The sequence below is a fragment of the Carcharodon carcharias genome, chromosome 7 (assembly GCF_017639515.1).
Source record: "Carcharodon carcharias isolate sCarCar2 chromosome 7, sCarCar2.pri, whole genome shotgun sequence".
Lineage (NCBI taxonomy): Eukaryota > Metazoa > Chordata > Chondrichthyes > Lamniformes > Lamnidae > Carcharodon > Carcharodon carcharias.
Genome location: NC_054473.1, coordinates 154,008,693 through 154,034,508, shown reverse-complemented (window position 1 = coordinate 154,034,508; position 25,816 = coordinate 154,008,693). Strand labels below are relative to the sequence as shown.

The following is a 25,816-nucleotide window of genomic DNA, read 5'->3' as shown; positions in this document are numbered from 1 at the left end:
CCCTTACTCCTTTCAGAGGAAACAGTGGTTTTAGTAACAGAGGGATAGACGTTAGGACCTCCTAATATGTTTTTTTTCCATTCATTCATGGGATGCAGGTGTTGCTGGTAAAGCTGACATTTATTGCCCATTCCCTAATTGCTCTTGAGAAGGTGGTGGTGAGCTGCTGCCTTGAATTGCTGCATTCCAGGTAGTGTAAGTATACCCACAGTGCTGTTAGGAAGGGAGTTCCAGGATTTTGACTCAGGCAGTGAAGGAGCAGCAATATAGTTCCAAGTCAGGATGGTGAGTGGCTTAGGGGTGAGAAGCTAGCAGGTGTAGGTGTTCCCATGTGTTTGCTGCCCTTGTCCTCCTAGATGGTAGTGCTCGTGGATTTGGCAGGTGCTGTCCAAGGAGGCCTGTGCATCTTGTAGATGGTACACACTGCTGCCACAATGCACTGGTGGTGGAGAGAGTGTGTGTTTGTGGATGTGGTGCCAATCAAGTGGGCTGCTTTGTCCTGGGTGGTGTCAAGCTGCTTGAGAGTTGTGGGAGCTGCACTCATCCAGGCAAGTGGGGAGTATTCTATCACACTCCTGACTTGTGTCTTTGTTATGGCACAGTGAATGGTAAATGCTGAGCTGCTCAAATCCCAGAGGGAAACTTGAAACAGCTGCCACAACTGTTTTGCAATTTGTATTTTTATTTCAAGATGCGTCCCTTGAGTTCAGTTTAATAAGTCCACTGAATCTGAGGTTTTTTACAAAATTAAGTTAAACATTTATTAATAAAAGAAATGATTTTAAGCACATGCATAGGTCTACAAATTATTACTACGATAACTCCTAAATCCCCTAATTAATTTAGCTCCCAGTTACACCTCTGTAAAGGCAACAGTAAAACAACATAGATTTCAACAGACCACTCGAAGCACATAATACCCTGGACGGTGATATTTAAAATTAATTCTTAGCCTTGGTTCCTGGAGACAACAGCTTGGTACATAGAGATTGGAGGCTTTTCACATTTGTTGGATCTTAGAATGCCATCTTAATGTAAATCCCATTGTTCCAATATGTCTTTGCAACTTTATATTTTCCATAATATAAATCTTCCACGGTATTCATATCAGTAATCTTTGGGAGAAAATAAACACACACTGTTTGACTTTGCCTCTGGTGGCTAGGTATTAACACCTTACCTTATCTTTGAAATTCACAATTCTGGTTTATCTTAAAATGCCAATGTTCTTCACACCTCACATTCTAAATCTTCAGCCGTGCTTACGTATTTAGCATTTCAGACCTAGTTTTCCTACTGATACATCAAAGTGCCCAGACCAGCTGCCTGTAATTCAATTCTCACTCTCTCTTTCTCACTCGCACACGCATGCACGTGCACGCGCACACACACACACATACACATACCCAAACCCATAATTAACCTACCTTTGCAATAAATTACAATAATATTATGAAAATTTTATATTTTCATGACACCTTATAGATGGTGGACAGGCTTCGGGGAGTCAGGAGGTGAGTTACTTGCCACAGGATTCCTAGCCTCTGACCAGCTCTTGTAGTCAACAGTATTTATATGGCTAGTCCAGTTCAGTTTCTGGTCAATGGTAACTTCCAGCATGTTGGAGTTGACCAGTGTCTCTAGTCACATTACTACCTTCGTTATTAGACTATTTAGGACTTGCTAGCTTCTATTGTCACTGTAGCTATTTTCTAGCTGGAAATATATATATTTTGGGATACCTTCATTTTTGCTGGAAAGCCCTTTTACTAGTGAAGTTTATGCCTGTGATACGATCCATTTAAAAAAACTGGATTTACTAAGATTCCTTCAATTAAATATAGTTTTCTCAACAGGTGACACTTCATATCCTATAATACAGCTTTAATCCAAGCATAATTTTTCTCTGAGAAATTTGTATTTTCCAGATGTACAGTTAACTACAGACTACATGCAGTAAGTCCCACTGTGTTGGATTCCCACAATGTCCCATAGGAAGAGTTGAGTAGATTTTCCGATAACCGATGCAGTCTAACAGATACTTAGCACAGTTTGATTATAAAGCGGGGTTTTGATCACTGGGTTGTACTGTCCTTGTATTCTTGGAATTGTTTGACCCCACTGATGGGTTTGATGTCTCACTGGTACAATATGAAATGAGGTTGTTTTTAATAGATTTTTGAATCCACAACAGAAAATAACCCCTAATTTATCACTGAGTTGTCAGCCTTGAAATGCATTATGATGGTTCATCTAGAAAACATTGGGATAGAAAAGGTCTGCTATTTCTGTGAGAGAACGAGGTAGAATTGTTAGGGTAAAACAAAGGGATCTTAACTCTGCATCACTGGGGTGGTCTAAGACCTGGATGTAGTCCCTGACTTCAGTCCCTTTAAAGGAAAAAATGTTAGTTTTCTGAATGTTAACTTTTATTAACCTTTACAAATGCTAAGAACGCCTCAAATTTCATGAATGAAAGGAATAAACAAATTGGTTTAATGTAAGTTGAGGATCTCTAGGTTGTAATAGAGTTGGCATTTAATCTGGAGTACATTCTGAACTGTTTATGTGCAGGTTTTAAAATTTGGATTTCTGTGTTTTTCTATCTCTCCATCCCCCACTGCCCGCACCCCCCCCCCACCCCCCCATTCAGGTGTCCTTCACACATCTGTTGTTCTACTCTCAGAAATGTGTGAACGAAGTCCTGACATGTTAGCACACTTCAGGAAAGTAAGTGACTGTATCTTTTTATGGTTATTAATTATGATGTATAATATGGTGGTACAATTGTTGAAAATTTGACTGTTTATTCACAAGTAATTGTCTCATTACTGCAGCTGTGCAAATGCGTACCCTTGCATGTGGGCTGTAATCTTACATCTCCTTGAAATTAAATAAATTTGTAGCTAGGTTAGTGGAAAGCAAATGTAGTGCACTCCTGAATCACATAGGATTGGATTTTTTTGTTTCTAACAGTTACCAAGAAATGTTTGGTTGAAATAAAGAATTCAAATGTGAGCTTATTGCAGTATTATGTAAGTGATTTTTAATTCCCTCCAGAATTGCAGGCAAACATTTTTTTTGTCATCTAATAACCTAAAATCACATTTCTGGCTCTGTCATTTGTTTTGGGATAATACAGGTCCTGCATTTTAATTAACCATGAAAAAGTAGGTTTTCAAGGTGGCAACCACTGTCCCTTGAAGAGATGAAACAGCTTACAAAAAAAGTTCGAGTATCTAAGTACCTTCTATGCTTCTCATGGTTCAAATCAGTGCATTAAAAACTGCTTTAAAATGTTATGCATTTATGGCATAAAATATGGATAGAACTGTGGAATATTTTTCTATGTGGGGGGAAAAATAACTAATTTTTAATCCTGCCCTTCTGGATATCTCTAATGTTTTTAATGGCACTTTGAATTTGCAAGAGGACAGTTTGTTGAAGGAACAATATTTTTAAGCAATTTCCCCAATTAACTTCATTGTTGACTACTACTGCTAGAGAGAGCTGCGAGAAAAAGGAACCAAGGGATACAAAGAAAAATGGGATAGGTACATGTAAAATCAAGGATAACAAAGCTAACAGCAAATGCTTTTGTAATTCTGTTTAGAGAGTTGGTGATGGAGAAGGTGGGCCTATTAAAGGCAAATGCAGATAATACTAGAAAAGACAATCAGGAAATGCCAGACTAGTTAAATTAACATTTTTTCTGTTTTTGTAGTGGATGAAGACAAATAACAAGGGAATCTAAAAAATTCAGGGTTGGCAGGGGAACATTTATTGGCTTTTACCCTCCGGGTATTTAAACCTGAAGCAATTTTAGATGGGTTAGTCATAATTTTTCCAAATACACTAGGCTCAAGAATTATGCCCTTGCATTGAAAAATTTCCAGTGTCACTTGAGGGAGAAGCCAGATGACTGCAGGTATGCCAGTTTAACATCAGTTGTAGGGAAATTATTGGAATATCTCATCAGGGATGGTGTTTCTCAATACTTGAACAAGTATGAGCTGATCAGAGAATAAATGTGGATTTGTGAAGAGCGGGTTATGTCTTAATCTAGTTGATTTTTTTGAGGAAGTCACTGGCATGTGGCTAGGTGAATGCTATGGTGGTTGTCTATATGGACTTTTGGAAGGTATTTGCTATGCATAAGATTAATTTCAGTAATAAAGATGCATGGGATTGACAGCAACCTTGCAACTGACTGCTTGGTAAAAGAAAAGATTGGCTTTGGAGGGGGTGCAATGCAGATTCATCACACCAAATCTGGGCTACATGGGTTTAAATTTTATGAAGGCACATTGTGTAAACTTTTAGTTTGGGAGATTAAAGAGTGATTTAACCAAGGTGTTTAAGTAAAGTGATTTAATAGGACAGATACAGAGAAACTATTACCTCAGTAAATCAGAACAAGAGGTCATAATAATATAATCCTACTAGGCCAGTTAGGAGAAAAGAATGAACAATATTTGTATAAAGCCTTTTATAATCTCACTGTCCTAAAACACTTTATAGCAAATTAAGTACTTTTGAAGTATAGTCACAGTTGTAATATAGGAAACACAGCAGCCAATTTGGGCACAGCAAACTTATTAAAAACAGCAGTGACGTGATGACCAGACTTTTTTCAAGTGATCTTGAGGGATGAATGTTAACCAGGTCATTGGGTAGAACTCCTCCTGCTGCTCTTTGCATAGTGCCATGGTCTCTTGTTCACCTGAGGACAGATGGGATGTCAGTTTAATTTCTTGTGCAAAAGATGGCATACCAACAGTGCAATACTCCCATCAGTGTTGCATTGAAGTGTTGTACAAGATTTTGTGTTGAGGTTTTAAGTGGAACTTGAACTTGCAACCTTCTGATTCTGGCTACCAACTGAATCAAGGCTGACACCTAATGGGTGAAAACAGGCAGCAATTTTTTTCTCTCAAAAGATAGTGGAAATTAAGGAATGTCTTCCCCTCAAGTATAATTATCAAGTTTGATACTGGTGGCTTTTTTCTATGTTGAAGGTGCTGTATAAATGCAAATTGTTGTAACGTCACACAGCAGCGCTCCTGCTCCCATTGTTCATTTGATGGAAATTTGGATGATTGAGCAAAAATGAATAGTAATGCATCTCTTTGCATGAAGTGGATCTGCAAGTTAGTCTTTAATTTTTAGCAATCAGGATCAAAACTCCAAATTCTGATGATCGTAACTAGTTCAGGTTAACCAAAATACTGTGAAACCTTTGATATTCTCTCACCATAAGTTTGATTCGTGCCTCCAATTGAGATCTGAGTTCAGATTCTCAGGTTTCTTAATAGCAATACCTGCATCTGGCAAACTAAATATTGAGAAATTTAGGCTGATTATCAGAGAATTGACTCAGTTATGTTTAATGAAATAAATGCATATTTTTCATAAGATTCCTAATGTTTACGGCACAAGTCTCAAAGACCTTTGTTGTTGGTGGAGGGAGAGGGAATTTATTGAAGGTTTGAATCTTGTTTCCTTATAGATAACTCTGGCCTTGACAAATCAAATAAGAAATATATACTGTTAATTGCCAGACTTTATTCTTTTTTTAAATGTGTTTCTCCGTATTCTAACAAGTACTTAATTTTCTTATTCATCTTTCATTGCAAATGCTGCATGGTTTTAGAATGAAAAGGTAAGATAACATTCTGAATTTAATGAAATTGCACACTGCATGATGTTGGAAAAGTGTGTTAAATTTGTTTTTCAGGATTAATTTAATGAAGTTGCCTGTCACTAAAGGGAACATGAGGCTGCCAAAGAGTTTTGTAAAATGTGCTCTTTGGCAATAGTAAAAATTACATTCCGATTGGGGAGTAAAATGATTTGCTTAATGTCGTACATCTTGGTGCAAAAAAAAATACACATTTCAGTTTTCCATTGGATTGCTTTTCTTTTTTAAAACACTGGTTGTCCTGTTTATTTCATGTGTCCCATTGTTCACAAACGTTTTACTTAACATGAAAGGTTTAGGCATTTGAAAATAGTTAACGTTTAAATTTTGAGTTGTATCTTTTTGCTTTCCCAGCTTGTTCCTCAGCTTGTTCGAATCCTGAAAAATCTTATTATGTCTGGTTACTCACCAGAACACGATGTCTCTGGCATTAGCGATCCTTTCCTTCAGGTTAGACTTTGTTTTGCATCAAATAACATGAACCTTTTATGAAATAATTTATAACCAGGGAAGCGACATTCAAAAGAGTCTAGGATTTTCATGAAATTCAGCCAGACTAATAGGATGTTGTTCACAAAATTAATTTTCAATGGCAGTGTTCTCTGGGCTGTTTTTAAAAAAATTTTCTTTAAAAACATAACCATACATTCGAAAAATTACTACACTGGAACTTTGTATATTCACTGGATGATCTTGCAGAGCTAAATAAATCAGTTTCGGATCTAGGCTTAGTTGCTTAGCATGAGCTGTTATGATCATTACTGTTTGCATAATACTTGATATCTGTTATGAATCATCTTTTTTGGTATATAGCATTATATTTTAAATTCTCTTTTTGGCCCAGTTGAATTTGGAATGCATATAGATGCAAGCATGATGAAAGCAAGAGCTGCTCTAAATTTAATTCAACAACAATCTCATGTAGAAATAACTAATTTGTATTGATTTTAACCACGCGTTTTTATGGAGAATTTGGATGCCTGAGGGATTCTATATTTTAGGATTTTTCTGTTTTGTGTGGAGCCATTGTGGGTTACCACCCGTGGGAGTGATCTTTCGTTCACTGCAGATTGTAACATTTAAAGTACAGAATGTACCAAGGGTTGATATCTTCGACCCTACCTAAGAACAGCGGCTAACCCTGTTTGGAGATTTAAAATGTGTCTCAGCAGTTCATGGGCAGTAAGCAGCAGTCTTGTAGTGAGCAGTGGACACCTGTTTAGTCCAGAGTGGAGGAGGCAGCAGAATGTTGCTAGCTTCATGCTGCTGAGGAGATTGGGGCTCAGAGAAGCCCATGGGGAGCAGTGTCAGCTCAGTGAAGCTGAAATATAATTGTCTGCTCTGTGACGCTAGCAGTTGGTGGGGGGGAAAAGGAAATCTCATGAGTTGTGAGTTTCTGCTCAGAGCAGCTAGGAAGCTGGGTTCATGCTGGTGATTAGATACTGGGATACAACCTTGTAAGTCCAGTGGGATGCAATCTTGGAAGAAGAGATTGAGCAGCTTCTGGTATGAGAATGAATGTTTTTGAATATTTTGGGGAATATTGTTAAAAACAAAAAAACTGCGGATGCTGGAAATCCAAAACAAAAACAGAATTACCTGGAAAAACTCAGCAGGTCTGGCAGCATCGGCGGAGAAGAAAAGAGTTGACGTTTCGAGTCCTCATGACCCTTCGACAGAACTTGCGTTCGAGTCCAAGAAAGAGTTGAAATATAAGCTAGTTTAAGGTGTGTGTGTGGGGGGCGGAGAGATAGAGAGACAAAGAGCTGGAGGGGGGGGTGTTGGGGGGGTGTGGTTGTAGGGACAAACAAGCAGTGATAGAAGCAGATCATCAAAAGATGTCAACGACAGTAGTACAATAGAACACATAGGTGTTAAAATTAAAGTTGGTGATATTATCTAAACGAATGTGCTAATTAAGAATGGATGGTAGGGCACTCAAGGTATAGCTCTAGTGGGTTTTTTTTTATATAATGGAAATAGGTGGGAAAAGGAAAATCTTTATAATTTATTGGAAAAAAAAGGGGAGGGAAGGGGGTGGGGATGGGGGAGGGAGCTTACGACCTAAAGTTGTTGAATTCAATATTCAGTCCAGAAGGCTGTAAAGTCCCTAGTCAGAAGATGAGGTGTTGTTCCTCCAGTTTGCGTTGGGCTTCACTGGAACAATGCAGCAAGCCAAGGACAGACATGTGGGCAAGAGAGCAGGGTGGAGTGTTGAAATGGCAAGCGACAGGGAGGTTTGGGTCATTCTTGCGGACAGACCGCAGGTGTTCTGCAAAGCGGTCGCCCAGTTTACGTTTGGTCTCTCCAATGTAGAGGAGACCACATTGGGAGCAACGGATGCAGTAGACTAAGTTGGGGGAAATGCAAGTGAAATGCTGCTTCACTTGAAAGGAGTGTTTGGGTCCTTGGACGGTGAGGAGAGAGGAAGTGAAGGGGCAGGTATTGCATTTTTTTGCGTGGGCATGGGGTGGTGCCATAGGAGGGGGTTGAGGAGTAGGGGGTGATGGAGGAGTGGACCAGGGTGTCCCGGAGGGAGCGATCCCTACGGAATGCCGATAAGGGGGGGGTGAAGGGAAGATGTGTTTGGTGGTGGCATCATGCTGGAGTTGGCGGAAATGGCGGAGGATGATCCTTTGAATGCGGAGGCTGGTGGGGTGATAAGTGAGGACAAGGGGGACCCTATCATGTTTCTGGGAGGGAGGAGAAGGCGTGAGGGCGGATGCGCGGGAGATGGGCCGGACACGGTTGAGGGCCCTGTCAACGACCGTGGGTGGAAAACCTCGGTTAAGGAAGAAGGAGGACATGTCAGAGGAACTGTTTTTGAATGTAGCATCATCGGAACAGATACGACGGAGGCGAAGGAACTGAGAGAATGGGATGGAGTCCTTACAGGAAGCGGGGTGTGAGGAGCTGTAGTCGAGATAGCTGTGGGAGTCGGTGGGTTTGTAATGGATATTGGTGGACAGTCTATCACCAGAGATTGAGACAGAGAGGTCAAGGAAGGGAAGGGAAGTGTCAGAGATGGACCACGTGAAAATGATGGAGGGGTGGAGATTGGAAGCAAAATTAATAAATTTTTCCAAGTCCCGACGAGAGCATGAAGCGGCACCGAAGTAATCATCGATGTACCGGAGAAAGAGTTGTGGAAGGGGGCCGGAGTAGGACTGCAACAAGGAATGTTCCACGTACCCCATAAAGAGACAGGCATAGCTGGGGCCCATGCGGGTACCCATAGCCACACCTTTTATTTGGAGGAATTGAGAGGAGTTGAAGGAGAAATTGTTAAGTGTGAGAACAAGTTCAGCCAGACGGAGGAGAGTAGTGGTGGATGGGGATTGTTCGGGCCTCTGTTCGAGGAAGAAGCTAAGGGCCCTCAGACCATCCTGGTGGGGGATGGAGGTGTAGAGGGATTGGACGTCCATGGTGAAGAGGAAGCGGTTGGGGCCAGGGAACTGGAAATTGTTGATGTGACGTAAGGTGTCAGAGGAATCACGGATGTAGGTGGGAAGGGACTGGACAAGGGGAGAGAGAAGGGAGTCAAGATAACGAGAAATGAGTTCTGTGGGGCAGGAGCAAGCTGAGACGATCGGTCTACCGGGGCAGTTCTGTTTGTGGATTTTGGGTAGGAGATAGAAGCGGGCCGTCCGAGGTTGGGCGACTATCAGGTTGGAAGCTGTGGGAGGGAGATCCCCAGAGGAGATGAGGTCAGTGACAGTCCTGGAAACAATGGCTTGATGTTCAGTGGTGGGGTCATGGTCCAGGAAGAGGTAGGAGGAAGTGTCTGCGAGTTGATGCTCAGCCTCCGCGAGGTAGAGGTCGGTGCGCCAGACAACAACAGCACCACCCTTGTCAGCGGGTTTGATGACAATGTCAGGGTTGGACCTGAGAGAATGGAGTGCAGTAAGTTCAGAGAGAGACAGGTTAGAATGGGTGAGAGGAGCAGAGAAATTGAGACGACTAATGTCGCGCCGACAGTTCTCAATGAAAAGATCGAGAGAAGGTAAGAATCCAGAGGGGGGGGTCCAGGTGGAGGGAGAATATTGGAGATGGGTAAAAGGATCCGTTGAACTGGGAGAGGACTTCTGCCCAAAGAAGTGAGCCCGGAGACGAAGACGGCGGAAGAAGAGTTCAGTATCATGCCGAGCCCGAAATTCATTGAGGTGAGGGCGTAAGGGTATGAAACTAAGTCCTTTGCTCAGCACTGAACGTTCAGCATAGGAGAGGGGAAGGTCAGGGGGTATAGTGAATACACGGCTGGGGTTGGGATTGGAAGAAAGGGTGGGGACGCCTTCCACAACTCTTTCTCCGGTACATCGATGATTACTTCGGTGCTGCTTCATGCTCTCGTCAGGACTTGGAAAAATTTATTAATTTTGCTTCCAGTCTCCACCCCTCCATCATTTTCACGTGGTCCATCTCTGACACTTCCCTTCCCTTCCTTGACCTCTCTGTCTCAATCTCTGGTGATAGACTGTCCACCAATATCCATTACAAACCCACCGACTCCCACAGCTATCTCGACTACAGCTCCTCACACCCTGCTTCCTGTAAGGACTCCATCCCATTCTCTCAGTTCCTTCGCCTCCGTCGCATCTGTTCCGATGATGCTACATTCAAAAACAGTTCCTCTGACATGTCCTCCTTCTTCCTTAACCGAGGTTTTCCACCCACGGTCGTCGACAGGGCCCTCAACCGTGTCCGGCCCATCTCCCGTGCATCCGCCCTCACGCCTTCTCCTCCCTCCCAGAAACATGATAGGGTCCCCCTTGTCCTCACTTATCACCCCACCAGCCTCCGCATTCAAAGGATCATCCTCCGCCATTTCCGCCAACTCCGGCATGATGCCACCACCAAACACATCTTCCCTTCACCCCCCTTATCGGCATTCCGTAGGGATCGCTCCCTCCGGGACACCCCGGTCCACTCCTCCATCACCCCCTACTCCTCAACCCCCTCCTATGGCACCACCCCGTGCCCACGCAAAAAATGCAATACCTGCCCCTTCACTTCCTCTCTCCTCACCGTCCAAGGACCCAAACACTCCTTTCAAGTGAAGCAGCATTTCACTTGCATTTCCCCCAACTTAGTCTACTGCATCCGTTGCTCCCAATGTGGTCTCCTCTACATTGGAGAGACCAAACGTAAACTGGGCGACCACTTTGCAGAACACCTGCGGTCTGTCCGCAAGAATGACCCAAACCTCCCTGTCGCTTGCCATTTCAACACTCCACCCTGCTCTCTTGCCCACATGTCTGTCCTTGGCTTGCTGCCTTGTTCCAGTGAAGCCCAACGCAAACTGGAGGAACAACACCTCATCTTCCGACTAGGGACTTTACAGCCTTCTGGACTGAATATTGAATTCAACAACTTTAGGTCGTAAGCTCCCTCCCCTATCCCCACCCCCTTTCTGTTTCCCCCTTCCCCCTTTTTTTTTCCAATAAATTATAAAGATTTTCCTTTTCCCACCTATTTCCATCATATAAAAAAAAACCCACTAGAGCTATACCTTGAGTGCCCTACCATCCATTCTAAATTAGCACATTCGTTTAGATAATATCACCAACTTTAATTTTAACACCTATGTGTTCTATTGTACTATTGTCGTTGACATCTTTTGATGATCTACTTCTATCACTGCTTGTTTGTCCCTACAACCACACCCCCCCAACAGCCCCCCTCCAGCTCTTTGTCTCTCTATCTCTCCGCCCCCCACACACACACCTTAAACCAGCTTATATTTCAACTCTTTCTTGGACTCGAACGCAAGTTCTGTCGAAGGGTCATGAGGACTCAAAACGTCAACTCTTTTCTTCTCCGCCGATGCTGCCAGACCTGCTGAGTTTTTCCAGGTAATTCTGTTTTTGTGTTGGGGAATATTGTGTTCTGTAAAGAAGGCTGGATACGTTTGCGTGCGTGCGTCATTTAATTAAGCTGGGCAGAGTTGATATCACTCCACGTGATATCAAGAAACGGCTGAAGGCACTAGATACTACAAAGACAATGGGCCCCGACAATATTTCGGCAATAGTACTGAAAACTTGTGCTCCAGAACTAGCCGTGCCCCTCGCCAAGCTGTTCCAGTACAGCTACAACACTGGCATCTACCTGGCTATATGGAAAATTGCCCAGGTATGCCCTGTGTACACACTGCAGGACAAATCTAACCTGGCCAATTACTGCCCATGAGCCTACTCTTGATCATCAGTAAAGTAATGGAAGGGGTCATCAACAGTACTATCAAGTGGCACTTGCTTAGCAATAACCTGCTCACTGGTGCCCAATTTGGGTTCTGCCAGGGCCACTCAGCTCCTGACCTCAATACAGCCTTGGTTCAAGCATGGACAAAAATGGTGAGGTGAGAGTGACTGCCCTTGACCTCAAGGCAGCATTTGACAAGAGTGTGGCATCAAGGAGCCCTAGCAAAACTGTAATCAAGGGGACTCGGGGAAAACTCTCTGCTGGCTGGAGTCATACCTAGCACAAAGGAAGATTGTTGTGGTTGTTGGAGGTCCACATCACAGCTCCAGGACATCACTGCAAGAGTTCCTCAGGGTAGTGCCCTAGGCCCAACCATCTTTAGCTGCTTCATCATAAAGTCAGAAGTGGGGATGTTTGCTGACACTTGCACAATGGTCACCATTTGTGACTCCTCAGGCACTGAAACAGTCCGTGTCCAAATGCAGTAAGACCTGGACAACACTGTGCCACATAAGTGTTTGTGGCTACAAGAGCAGGTCAGAGGCTAGGAATTGAGGTGAGTAACTCCCTTCCTGACTCCCCAAAGCTGGTCCACCATCTACAAGGCACAAGTCATGAGTGTGAGGGAATACTCCCCACTTGCTTGGATGAGTGTAGCTCCCACAACACTCAAGAAGTTTGACACCGTCCAGGACAAAGCACCCACTTGACCGGCACCACCTCCACCACTGACGCACAGTAGCAGCACTGTGTACCATCTTTAAGATGCACTGCATGAATTCACTAAGGCTCCTTAGACAGTATCTTCCAAACCCATGGCCACTGACATCTAATAGTACAAGGGCAGCAGATAAATGGGAACACCACCGCCTGGATGTTCCCCTCCAAGTCACTCACCATCCTGACTTGGAAATATATCGCCATTCCTTCACTGTCAAAACCCTGGAACTCCCTTCCTAACAGCACTGTGGATGTACTTACACCACAAGGCCTGCAATGGTTCAAGAAAGCGGCTCACCACCACCTTCTCAAGGGCAACCAGGGATGGGCAATAAATGCTGGCCCAGCCAGCGAAGACCACATGCCGTGAATGAATAAAAAAGAAAGTCAAGTTATCTAGGATTTTGGAAACATGAAAAGGATAAAGGTGTTAAGTTGAGGCACAAGTAAATAGGTTAGATCTAACATTTGCATTTTTAGATAACTTGAGAGATTGTTTGAATTTCAATGGGGAGTCAGAGGTGATAAGGAAAATATTTGCACCTTGCAGGAGTTCATAGATAAATAGTGGAGATATTATATTTTTATTGACCCAACAACAAAGACAAGATACACAAAAGATGTTATATTTGGAGGGGCTTGAGTTTCAAAACGGTGTGAGAACAATGGGACTGAAATGAAAAGAGAAAAATGTGTATTAGAGTTATTGTGGATTGTTGCTTTTTAGCTATTGAGCTGAAGAGATGGCTGTATAGTTGTTAAGCTGGAGATAGCTGGAGCTTTTTGAGCTGTTGAGAAGCCTTGGGCTGCAGCAAGCAGTTTTATTCTGAAGTGAATTCCACCACAAAGTGTAAGAGGGTAAAGGCCATGTAGTACACCTTTATTGAAGCTACGGCAGTTTGCCTTGTGTGATATTACTGGATTTTTCATATTTAAACATTTGTAAGGGATTGTTGCCTGGAAGATGTTTACTTGCGGGTTTGATCAAGTAGAGTTTATTGGGTACGTTTTGTAAGACCAGCCTTAATTGTGTAACTGTAATCTTGTGTGCTTAAGCTTTCTAAAATTAACTTTTATTTTAATTTTTAAAAACCCAAATGTGTTGCTGGACCACCTACTGCTGAGATTGGTATGTTGTTTTCCTGTTATCAGAATATGGAGGGAAAAAAAGATTGTGGCCGATAAGCCAAGTTTCCCTCTGGGATTTGTTTTGTGCAGCAATTAACATCGGGTGTGGTCATAACACTGGGGCATTCTAAGCTTGATTTCTATTGCCTGACAACTACTTGCAGGTTAAAGAATAAGCAGGAAGGCCTTCAGGCTGAATAGGAGCTGCTTTTGAGAAAAATCAGTAGATGCTTGAAAGAAAGAAACTGAAACCCCTTGTGAGGAAGACAGACTTTGAAGAATTTTTGTGACTCACTGTCATCTTGGTGGGTTGCTGAAGAAATTGGTGAAATCTGTTCTGGTGCTGTCTGCCATTTAATGTGCAGTTTTTAAAATTCTTTCACAAGACGTGGGCATTTCTGGCTAGGCCAGCATATATTGGCCGTCCCTAGTTCCGCTTGACAAGATAGTGATGAGGTGCCGCCTTGAAACGCTGCTGTCCATGTAGTGTAGGGATACCCACAGTGCATTTAGGAAGGGATGGTCTGTGGCTTGGAGAGGAACTTGCAGGTGAGGTTCCCATGCATCTGCTGCCCTTGTCCTCCTTGGTGTAGGTCACTGGTTTGGAAGGTGATATTGAAGGAACCTTGGTGGGTTGTTGCAGTGCATGCTATAGATGGTATACACTGCCACTGTGTGTAGGTGGTGGAGGGAGTGAATGTTGAAGGAGGTGGATGGGGTGCCAATCAAGACAGCTGCTTTGTCCTGGATGGTGTTGAGCTTCTTGAGTGTTGTTTGGAGATGCAGTCATCCAGGCAAATGGATGACTGGATTCTCTCATGTTGAAGATGGTCATTGCCTGGCATTTTTGTGGCGTGAATGTTACTTGTCACTTATCAGCCCATGCTTGTAGGTTGTCCAGGTGGTGCTGCATATGAGAACAGACTGCTTCAGAATCTGAGGAGTCATGAATGGTGCTGAACAGTGTGTAATCATCAGCAAACAGTTTACCTGTTAATTCATGTTTACCTCCTGTTAATTCTGGATCTTCGAGTATAAGATAGATAGTATTGACTGTTTGCCCTATTAACTTAAGCTCCACACCATCTAAGACAAAGCAGCCCGCTTGATTTGTGCTCGTATCCACCTCCTTAAACATTCACTCCCTCCACCACTGACACATAGTGGCAGCAATGTGCATCATCCCCAAGATGTGCTGCAGCAATTCACTAAGCCTCCTTTGATGGCATCTTCTGAACCTTTGACCTCTACCACCTAGAAGAACAAGGGCAAAAGGCACATGGGAAAACCACCTGCAAGTTCCCCTCCAAGCCCATCCTGACTCGGAACTCTGTCACTGTTCCTTCACCGTCACTGTGTCAAATTCCAGGAACCCTAACAACACTGAGTGTGCCAACACCAGATGAGTTGTAGGGTTCAAAAAGCTCCACCACCTTACCGAGGGCGCTCAGGGAACAAAGCTCACGTTCCAAGAAATAATATTTTTTTTTTAAATCAAAGATCAGTAATTTTTGAAAATTAAAAGTTGGTACATGGAATAGTGAGTACTCTTAGACTAGTTTTAAGACATTTCATTGGAGTCAGCAACAAAGAACATGGCTTATAGCTAAGACACCATGGAAGAAGCTTTGCTCTACTGTTCTAAAGGTTTGACATTTTAGCTGTCATTGGGAAAAATTAGGTTTAGGTGTCAGTACCTATCATCTGAGCATCATAAATCACCCCACAATTTTTCCCTTTTGGACTAATTTTTTTGTGTGCAATTCTAGGTTCGAATACTGCGGTTACTACGAATGTTGGGTAGAAATGATGACGACTCAAGTGAAGCCATGAATGATATACTTGCACAGGTGAAGATAGTATATAAGGCCTTATAAATATAGTCAGAAGCTCTTGTAACAATCGGCAATCACATCTTTTAAAATGTGGTTGTTGTGCATGCTTGCTTAGTCCCCATCCTTCCAAATCTGCAGAAGATGATGAGATTTAATATTGACCAACTTTTTTTAATGCTTCATAAAACATTGATGAGAAAAACAACTGGGAAAATCCTGATCAGTTGTCTCTTGTGGCTTTTGGGTGGCATGTAATTGATAGCTACAAATTTCTAAACACCTCCCTCGACCTCTGTTCATATCCATTTTTAATTACATGAAATCCATGAAATAATGTAGGCTATTTATGTTGAATATATATGCTTCTTCAAACTGTTTTGGGACTTGACTAATGTAATTAGTTTCCGGCCCTGGGGTTTGTTTTCTATAATACCCCAAAGATGCACTGGGAAATCCCTCTGGGAAGTTCCTAGGTAAGGGTTTGAATGGCAATTGCCCTGAAGTGCACACTGGACAATAGCGCTGCACTAAGAACAATCTGAAAATGTGGTTTAAATCGCAAACTTTGGTTCTGCCAGGGCTATACCAATAGTTACCTAGAAAATGTTATGGATAACTATTGTATTGATCCAGACCGGTTTTCCCCCCCAACCCAGGGGACTCCCACACCCCTGACCATCCCCTCCCCGTGGAATTCTCCTCACCTGACTTTTGCCTCCCCAACCTTGACCCACCACTTGCCCTACGTCCAACGCACCCCCAACCCCCAAATGTACAGCCTGCTCCACACACCCCCCGCCATGTTTAACCCCCTCTCCCCCATCCCCACCCGACCTCCAAACATCCCCACTTTCCAAAACCTTTTCACTTACCTTCTCCTTGGCCTGTCAATTCCAATGGGAACTTTAAATTTACCTGCTTTACGGCAGCTAGAGCTATAAAAACAAAAGGGGCATGTCTTCCAATTTGATTCTGCTGGACTTCAGAGACAGCTGCAGTGCCAGGATCTTGTCCATCCCAAGTTGAAAGGTTGGGCAAGACTGGCATGGAAGAAATTTGGCATTGGTGAGTGGACACAGAGTGACAATGCGACGCTGATTGCAACTTCGAGGAAGTTGCAGCCCCATGTGTTGTATGCCAGTATCAAATTTTGCATGCTTTGCAGATCTTTAATAGCTGTAGGCATACCTAATTTTAGAAAAAAATGTGGGTATTCCATGGTTCTGGTGGAAAGGACCACCGTCAGCAATTTTGAAACTGGGTCAGGCAGAGAAACCTGCAAATTTATAATTTCATTGGGATCAATCCAGATTGTGAAAAAATATTTGTGAGAACCAGCTGCATTTGGATAATTTACCAAGATAGTTTGATTGAAAGAAAAAGGAACATTATTGGCATTGATTGTGCATTTTGGTTTATTTTTAGGTTGCAACAAATACAGAAACCAGCAAAAATGTGGGTAATGCAATTTTATATGAAACAGTTTTGACAATTATGGACATCAAATCAGAGAGTGGACTGAGGGTATGTAGCATAAATGTTAGGATCTTTATAATTGTCAAATTAATGTGGTTCAAGATTTGTCTGCAGGAGTAATATCTGAAGGGATAAGGAGAACTCTACAATTCTGCCTGAAAAAATCTCTTGGAAAGGGCTGAAATCTTCAGAAGTACATGTAGGGTGGCTAATCCCACAACTATTGGTGCTGCAGTCCTGCCACATCCAGTCATGAAGGGTGGTGGACAATGAAAAACTCCCATGAAGAAAAGTAAACCCCTATCTTGAATGCTGACTGGAGCCCAGTACATCCCTGCATAAGATGAGGCTGAGATGTTTGCCTGGAGCCAGGCATACTGAGTGGATCATCAATCTCTGCCTTTTCTTGAGGTCTCCTCCATCATTGATGCTAGTCTTCAGCCAATTAAATTCACTCCACATGATATCAAGAAATGGCTGAGTGTACTGGATACACTAAAGGCTACGGGTCCTGACAACATCCCGCTGTAGTGCTGCTGGCTTATGTTACAGAGCTAGCTACGTCTTTAGCTAAGTTGTTCCAGTCTCACAGCAAAACAGCAATGACGGAAATGTAAGTCCTTTCAATAACCTGCTCATTGATGCTCAGTTTGGGGCCACCCAGGACCACTTGGCTTCAGACCTCATTATAACCTTGATTCAACCATGGGCAAACAAATTCCAAAGGTGAGGTAAGAATGACTCCCTTGACATCAAAGCAGCAGTTGACTGAATTTGACATCGAGGAGCCCTATTAAAATTGAAGTAATTGAGAATCATGGAAAAGTCTTCATTATTGTCATGCCCAGCACGAAGGAAAATGAGTGTGGTTGTTGGAAACCAAACATCTCAGCCCAAGCAAGGGTTCCACAGGGTAGTGTACCAGCCATCTTCAGCTGCTTCATCAGTGACCTTTCCTCCAACATAAGATCAGAAGTGGGAATGTTGACCGACTGCAGTGTTCAGTGCATTCACAACTCCTCAAGTATTGAAGCAGCCTGTGGTTGCCTGCAGCAAGACCTGGAGAGCATTCAGGCTTGGGTTGCTAAATGGCAAATAACACTGGTGTCACACAAGTGCCATGTATTGACCACCTCCAACAAAGAATCTCACCATCTCCCTTGACATTAAGTAGTATTACTATCACTGAATCCCCCATCATCAACATCCTGGGATCTCCATTGACCAGAAACTTAACTGGACCAGCATCCTAAATACTTTGGCAATGAGCAGTTCAGAGACTGGATATTCTGCAGTGAGTGACTTGCCTCCTGTCTCCAACAGAGTCTTTTCATCATCAACAAGGGGCAAGTCAGGAGCGTGATGGAATGCTCTCCAATTGTCTGAATGCAGCTCCAACAACAGTCAGAAAACTTGATACCATCCAGGTGAAAGTAGCCTGTTGATTTTGCACCCCATGTACTACCTTGAGCTTTCACTCCCTCCACCACCCATGCACCATGGCAACACTGTAATATTCTCAAGGTGCACTGCAACACCTCATCCAGGCTTCTTTGATAGCATCCCCCAAACCCACAACCTCTACTATTTAGAGCAAGGGCAATGTGTGCATGAGAACACTGCAACTTGCATGCTCCCCTCCCAAGTCATTCACCATCTTGACTTGGAAAATTAGTGTCATTTCTTCAATGGCACTGGGTCAAAATCCTGGAACACACTATCTAACTGGACTGTGTGTGTACCCTCACCACACTGACTACAGCAGTTCAAGAATGTGGCTCAGCATCACCCTCTTGAGGGCAATTAGCAATGGGCACCGAAGACTGTGTTTGTGAGAGGTACCCCACATCCCATGAATGAATTAAGAAAAAAATTGAGTTGGAGATTAATGCAGCTCAATGTTTTGACCTTTTGAGGTCTCAAGCAAAATATTTGACCAAAACCTGAGTGAACCTTTACGCCTATACATTAAAAACTACCCTAGTTTTAATGGTAGTTGAAATGATCTATATGATAAAGAATAGATGTTTGGTCCAGTTTTAATACAGAAATGCTGGAACTTTTAAGTTGGTGCTGTTCTTTTTCCTGGAGTTATCAGATGATGAAACTATTGAGTGATCAGTGGCAGGGATTTCAATAACTCTGGTCAGCAAATATCTGAGACAGCAAATAACCAGAACAGGAACAATAGCGCCTATGTTTAGATAGCAATTCTAAAACTGGGGAGAATCTGAAATTGCAGACATTCACTCTGCCCTGCTCTTTGTAGTCAGTCATTTTAAAGTATTAAACTAATTCATGTATATCCACTGTATATAGCATCCAAAACTTTAAGTTCATAAATAGGACAGTTGATCCCATCTGATTTTTGCAGCAACCAAGCAAGTTTCACATGTTATGTTATGAGTAACTTTGATAATTCAGCTCATCCAAATTTGGCCCTCCTTTCAAAGTAGTGCTTAAGCATTCGATTTTCTTTCATTCCATCTTCATTCTCTGCGCTCATGTGGAAACAGATATCATTAGGAAGGCAATAATCAATCAAATGTATCAGTTTTATGAGGCATTTATTTTGGATAAATGTGATGTTCTATGCCAAAAGCCTCTTAGCTTTTATTGCCACATGATGTGGTGACGTTTAGCTCCAGCTGTTACACAGCTAGAGCTGTCAATTTTTAGTTGCTGAATCCCATAGTGATAAATTTGAAACACTTTTTCAACCTTTTAACCAAGTAACTTGTGTCCACAGTTTGCCAGACGACGGACAGAGTATTGCAGCTTGTGTTTGAGCCTGTAACGCAATGGAGTCAGAAATTAATCCCCATACATTTACATCCTGATTCTTTTAGCACATTTCCATTACAGCATTCACAATTTATGTTGGATGAATTGAAACGTCCTTTACACAATAGCTTATTTGTCTCAGTACCTTGAGAATGATTCCAAATCAGAGTAAAGGCATATGTGAACTATCTTCAATAAGTACAGGTTTTTCAGGCTTGCTGTCCCTTACTGAAACTAGCTATTGTTTAAAGGGCAGAATCTGTGAAGGGGAATCTTGCTGGCTTCAGACTATCATAGTAAGAACCTGAGTTTTAATTTGAATACTACATCTTGGAGGAATTATCCTTTGCAAAATACAAATCTCATTGTTCAAGCGAGGAATGTTGTACATTGTATATGTTGAACCCCAAAATAAGCTGAAAGATAAAAGCAAAATACTGCAGATGCTGGAAATCTGAAATAAAAACAGAATGTTGGAAAAATTCAGGTCTGACAGCATCTGTGGAGAGAGAAACTGTTAATGTTTCGAGCCTGTATGACTCTTCAGAGCTAAAGAGAAGTAGAAATGTGATGGTATTTATACTGTTTAAGGGGGTGGGGTGGAGCAGGCAAAGCAGGATCGACAGGTGGGGCCTAAGGAGAGATTGACAAAGAAGTCAATGGACACAAGACAAAGGGAGCATTAATGGTAGAAACATAGAAAATAGGAGCAAGGGTAGGTCATTCGGCCCTTTGAGCCTTACTCAATTCAATGTGATCATGGCTGCTCCTCTATTTCAATGCTGTACTCCTGCACTCTCCTCATACCCCTTGACACTTTGAGTCTAGAAATCTATTTCCTCCTTAAATAGATTCAGCGACTAGGCCCCTATAGCCTTCTGTGGTAGAGAATTCCATTGGCTCACCACCCTCTGAGTGAAGAAGTTTCTTCTCATCTCCGTTCTAAATGGCCTACCCTGTATCCTGAAACTGTGACTTCTTGTTCTTGACCATCCCCAAGCCAGAGTAAATATCCCTGCATCCAGTCTATCCATCCCTTTCAGAATTTTATATGTTTCAATGAGATCTCTCATTCTACTAAACTCCAGTGAATACAGGCCTAGTTGGCCCAATCGCTTCTCATAAGACAATCCTGCCACCCCAGGAATCGGCCTGATAAACCTTCACTGCAGCCCCTTTATGACAAGTATATCCCTTCTTCGGTAAGGAGATGAAAACTGCAAACAATACTCCAGTTGTGGTCTCACCAAGGCCCCATTCAGCTGCAGTAAGACATCCTTGCCCTGTACTCAAGTCCTGTCGCGTTGAAGACCAACATAACATTTGCTGCCTTAACTGCTTGCTGCACCTGCATGCTTGCTTTCTGTGATTGGTGTACAAGGACACCCAGGTCCCTTTTGTACATCAATATTTCCCCATTTAAATAATACTCAGCCATTCTGTTGATCCTACCAAAATGGATAACTTCACACTCATCCACATTATACTGCATATGCCACGTATTTGCCCGTTTACTCAACCTGTCTAAATTGATTTGAAACCTCTCGACACCCTCCTCATCGCTCACATTCCCACCAAGTTTCAGATCGTCAGAAAACTTGGAAATATTATATTTGGTTCCCTCATCTAAATCATTGATATATTTGTGAATAGCTGAGGCCCAAGCACTGATCCCAATGGTACCCCCACTCATCACCGCCTGCCACTCTGAAAAAGACACATTTATTCCTATTTTCTTTTTCCTGTCTGCTAACCAATTCTCAATCCATGCCAACATATTACCCCCAATTCCATGTGCTTTAATTTTACACACTAACCTCTTATGTGAGACTTATCAAAAGCTTTATGAAAATCCAAATACACCACATCCACTCGTTCTCCCTTATCTATTCTGCTAGTTATATCCTCAAAGGACTCCAGTAGGTTTTTCAACTGTGATTTCCCTCTCATAAATCCACGTTGACTTTGTCTAATCCCATTGATATTTCCTAAGTGCCCTGTTATCACATCCTTTATGAAGGCTAACCTCTGTAATTTGTTGTTTTCTCCCTCCTTTTTTTAATATTGGGGTTACATTTGCCACCCTCCACTCTGCTGGGATTGTTCCAGAATCTACAGAATTTTGGAGGCTGGCAATCAACGAACCCACTACTATGACCACCTCCTTTAGTAGCCTGGGATGTAGATTATCGGGCCCTGGGGATTTATCGACCTTCAGTTCCATTAATTTCTCCAGCAATATTATTTTAGTAATGCTAATTACCTTCAATTCCTGCCCCTCACTGGACCCTCGGTTCCCTAGTATTTCTGGGAAGTTATTTGTGTCGTCTTCCATGAAAACAGACCTAAAGTAGTTGTTTAATTGCTCTGCCATTTCCTTGTTTTCTATTATAAATTCCCCCATTTCAGACCGTAAGGAACCTACATTTGTCCTCACTCATCTTTTTCTTTTTACATACTTCTAGAAGTTTTTACAGTCTGCTTTTATATTCCTTGCAAGTTTACTCTTGTACTCTTATTTTTCCCCTCTTAATCAATCTCTTGGCCCTCCTTTGCTGAATTCTAAATTGCTTCCAATTCTCAGGCTTGCTACTTTTTCTAGCAACTTCATATGACTCCTCTTTGGACCTAATGCTATCCTTAATTTATATTGTTAGCCATGGTTAGGCCACTTTTCCTGTTGTGTTTTTGTGCCAGAAAGGAATGTATAAACTGTTGCAATGTATACATTTGTCCCTTAAATATTAACCATTGTCTTTCCCACCGTCATGCCTTTTAATGAAGCTCCCCGATCTATTTTAGCCAACTCGCGTCTCGTACCTTTGTAGTTTCCTTTGCTAAGATCTAGGACCTAGTTTCAGATCAGGCTACTTCACTTTCCATTCTAATGAAGAATTCTGTCATGTCATGGTCACTGTTCCCTAAAGGACCCCGCACAGCAAGATTATTAATTCATTCATTGCACATTCTCATTGCACAATATAAATCTAGGATATCCTGTTCTCTCCTCAGTTCCTTGATATACTGGTCTAAAAAACCATCTCGTGTACACTCGAGTTCACTCGCCACAGTCTTATTGCTAATTTGGTTTGCCCAGTCTATGTGTAGATTAAAGTAACCAGTGATTACTGTAGCATCCTTAATGCAGTCCCCTACCTTATCACTACTGTTTGGAGGCCCATAGACAACTCCCACTAATGGTTTCTGCCCTTTGTTGCTTCTTAGCTCCATCCAGACTGATTCTACATCTAGGTTTTCTGAGCCAATATCCCCTCTCTCTATCGTGCTGATTTCATTCGTAACTAACAACTCCATGCACCTGCTTTTCCTTTTTGCGTCTTCGTCCTAAATATCAATTACCCTTGGATATTCAGTTCCCAGCTTGGTCACCCTGCAGCCATGTCTCCATAATCGCAGTCATATCATACCCGCTAACATCTATTTGTGCTGTTAACTCATCTACCTTATTGCGAATGCTCCATACCTTTAAAGTTGTCTTTTTAACATTTTTACGCTTTTTTTGTTCTGTGGCCCTATTTGCTGCTAGCCCTTTTTTCCTCTGCCTTCCACTTTTGCTTTCTACTTTTCTGTCTTTTATTCCTAGCTTTGTGTCAGCCTGCTGTCATCCCCCTGCCAATCTACTTTAAACCCTCCCCCACAGGATTAACGAATACACCTGCGAGGATATTGGTTCCGGTCCTGCTGGGGTTCAGCCCATCCAGCTTGTATAAGTCCAATGCCTCAGGAACCTAAATCCCTCCCTCCTACACCATCTCTCCAGCCACGCATTCATCTGGCCTATTCTCCTATTCCTGACCTGGCTAGCACTTGGCGCTGGGAGTAATCCTGAGATTACTGCCTTTGAGGTCCTGCTTTTTAACTTATTTCTTAGCTCCCTATATTCTGCTTTCAGGACCTCATCCCTCTCTTTACCTATGTCATTGGTACCAATATGGACCACAACCCCTGCGCTGTTCACCCTCCTCCTTCAGAATGCCCTGCTCAGTGACATCCTCGAGTCTGGCACCAGGGAGGCAACATACCATCCTGGTGTCACGTCTGCAGCCACAGAGCGTCCACCTGTTCCCCTTATGAAAGAATCCCCTATCACTATTGCTCTTTCCCCCCACTCTGTGCAGCTGAGCCATTTGTGATGCCATGGCCTTGACTTTTGCTGCATTCCGCTGAGAAACCATCGCCCCCAACAGTATCCAAAACGGAAAATCTTTTAGAGGGGGATCGATCCAGGGGACTCCTGCGCTCCCTGCCTAGTGCTTTTACTCTGGCGGTCACCTGCTCCCTTTCTGCCTCTGCACTCTACCTCTGGTGTGATCACCTTTACTGTACATGCTATCCATGAAGATCTCATCCTTGTGGATGCTCCACAGTGACTCTAGGTGCATCTCCAGCTTTGAAACACTGATTTCAAGCAGCTATAGCTGGAGACGCCCTTTTTTTAAAAAAAGTTTATTTTTCATTTATTTTCATTTATTTTCTTTCATTTATTCATTGTTTTATCCCTTTTTTATCCTTTATTTATCCCCTTTTCTATTCTTTTTCTCAACCACTGCCCTGCCACTTCTTCCCCCCTGCCATAAGAGCCATCTGTCACTTGTTCTGTTCTTTCACAGAGTGCTGATCCTTGTTCTGCTATTAACACCTTCTTTAGTCTTCACCACTACCATTAACACTCCCTTTATCCTCTGCCCATGACATCTTTGTCAATCTCTCCTTAGCCCCCACCTATCGTTGACCTTCTATCTTGCTTTCTACTGCTCTTTAGCTCTAAAGAAGAATCATACACACTCAAAAAGCTAACTCTGTTTCTCTCTCCACAGATGCTGTAAGACTTGAGTTTTTCCAGCGTTTTCTGTTTTTATCCCAAAATAAGCTGATTTGATACAATGATAAATGTGACGATTATTCCTCCTTTTCCAGAAGATGGTAAAAGACTAGAGATCTGCCTGGAAGGAAATTGATTGTGTGGCCCATGGCAAAAAGATAGCTTTTATTAAATGTTATTTCAAATGCAACTATTAATGTGGAAACCTCTCTAAAATTTTAGTTAATTTAACCTTGTGGTTAACTATAGTTTAAATGCAAGCTAAATTGACTTTGCACATAACTAACAATTTCACATTTTAATTTATTACAGGTTTTAGCCATAAATATCTTGGGACGCTTCTTGCTTAATAATGACAAAAATATTAGGTATGTTCATTGACTAAAACTGTTCTATGAACTGATTTTGCATGAACAAAACCAAAATGGTTTTCTTCAAACTCTTATATTGAAAGCATCTAGATTGATCTAACTGAAATGCTATTTAAATTTCAAACCATGAATGTGGATCTGTTAAATGTTTCATGTGCATTCTAATGAGGCAGTTATATAATTTCCTACATTATAATAGAAATTCCAATTCAAAAACTACTTCATTCACTCTGAAAGCTTTGGCATGCCCTGAGGGTGTGATATGGGCTAAATAAATGCAAATTCTTTCTCGAGTACCTCACAACCTCTCTCGACCCCTTCCAATATCTCTTAATTTGCCATGCTGCTTGCCCAGCATCCAGTACTGGATGAGCATAAATTTCCTGCAGCTAAATATCGGGAAGACCAAAGCTATTGTCTTCAGTTCCCACTTTAACCATCAACTTCATCCCTCTCCCTGACCCAGACTATTGCAATTTTGACATTGTGTGATGAACTTCGACCCTATATCTGCTCCATCATCTAGATTGTTTGCTTTCCATCTTCAAAAAACATCTTGCTTCCATCCCTATCTCAGCCCATCCACTGCTGAATACCTTTGTTACCTCTAGACCTTGTTATTCAATTGCTGGCTAACTTTCCATCTTCCACCTGCCATAAACCTGAACTTTGCTGCCACATCCTAATGCACCAAGTCCCATTTGGCCATCACCCTTGTACTTGCTCATTTAGTTAGCTCTCAGTCCAGCCATGCCTT

General features: G+C 42.4%; 1 protein-coding gene across 3 annotated transcripts in view; it reads left to right on the top strand.

Annotated features, from left to right (window-relative positions):
- Positions 1 to 25,816, top strand: part of ap1g1 (adaptor related protein complex 1 subunit gamma 1) — a 145,163-nt gene that overhangs the window by 51,267 nt on the left and 68,080 nt on the right. For 2 of the 3 annotated variants that reach the window (XM_041190915.1, XM_041190916.1), the window contains exons 6-11: positions 2,654 to 2,730; positions 5,654 to 5,662; positions 6,056 to 6,151; positions 15,520 to 15,600; positions 17,011 to 17,109; positions 25,001 to 25,056. In XM_041190915.1, coding sequence (XP_041046849.1) covers positions 2,654 to 2,730; positions 5,654 to 5,662; positions 6,056 to 6,151; positions 15,520 to 15,600; positions 17,011 to 17,109; positions 25,001 to 25,056 — 418 coding nt within the window. The remainder of the gene's footprint in view (positions 1 to 2,653; positions 2,731 to 5,653; positions 5,663 to 6,055; positions 6,152 to 15,519; positions 15,601 to 17,010; positions 17,110 to 25,000; positions 25,057 to 25,816) is intronic. The other variant, XM_041190917.1, reaches the window with a different exon arrangement.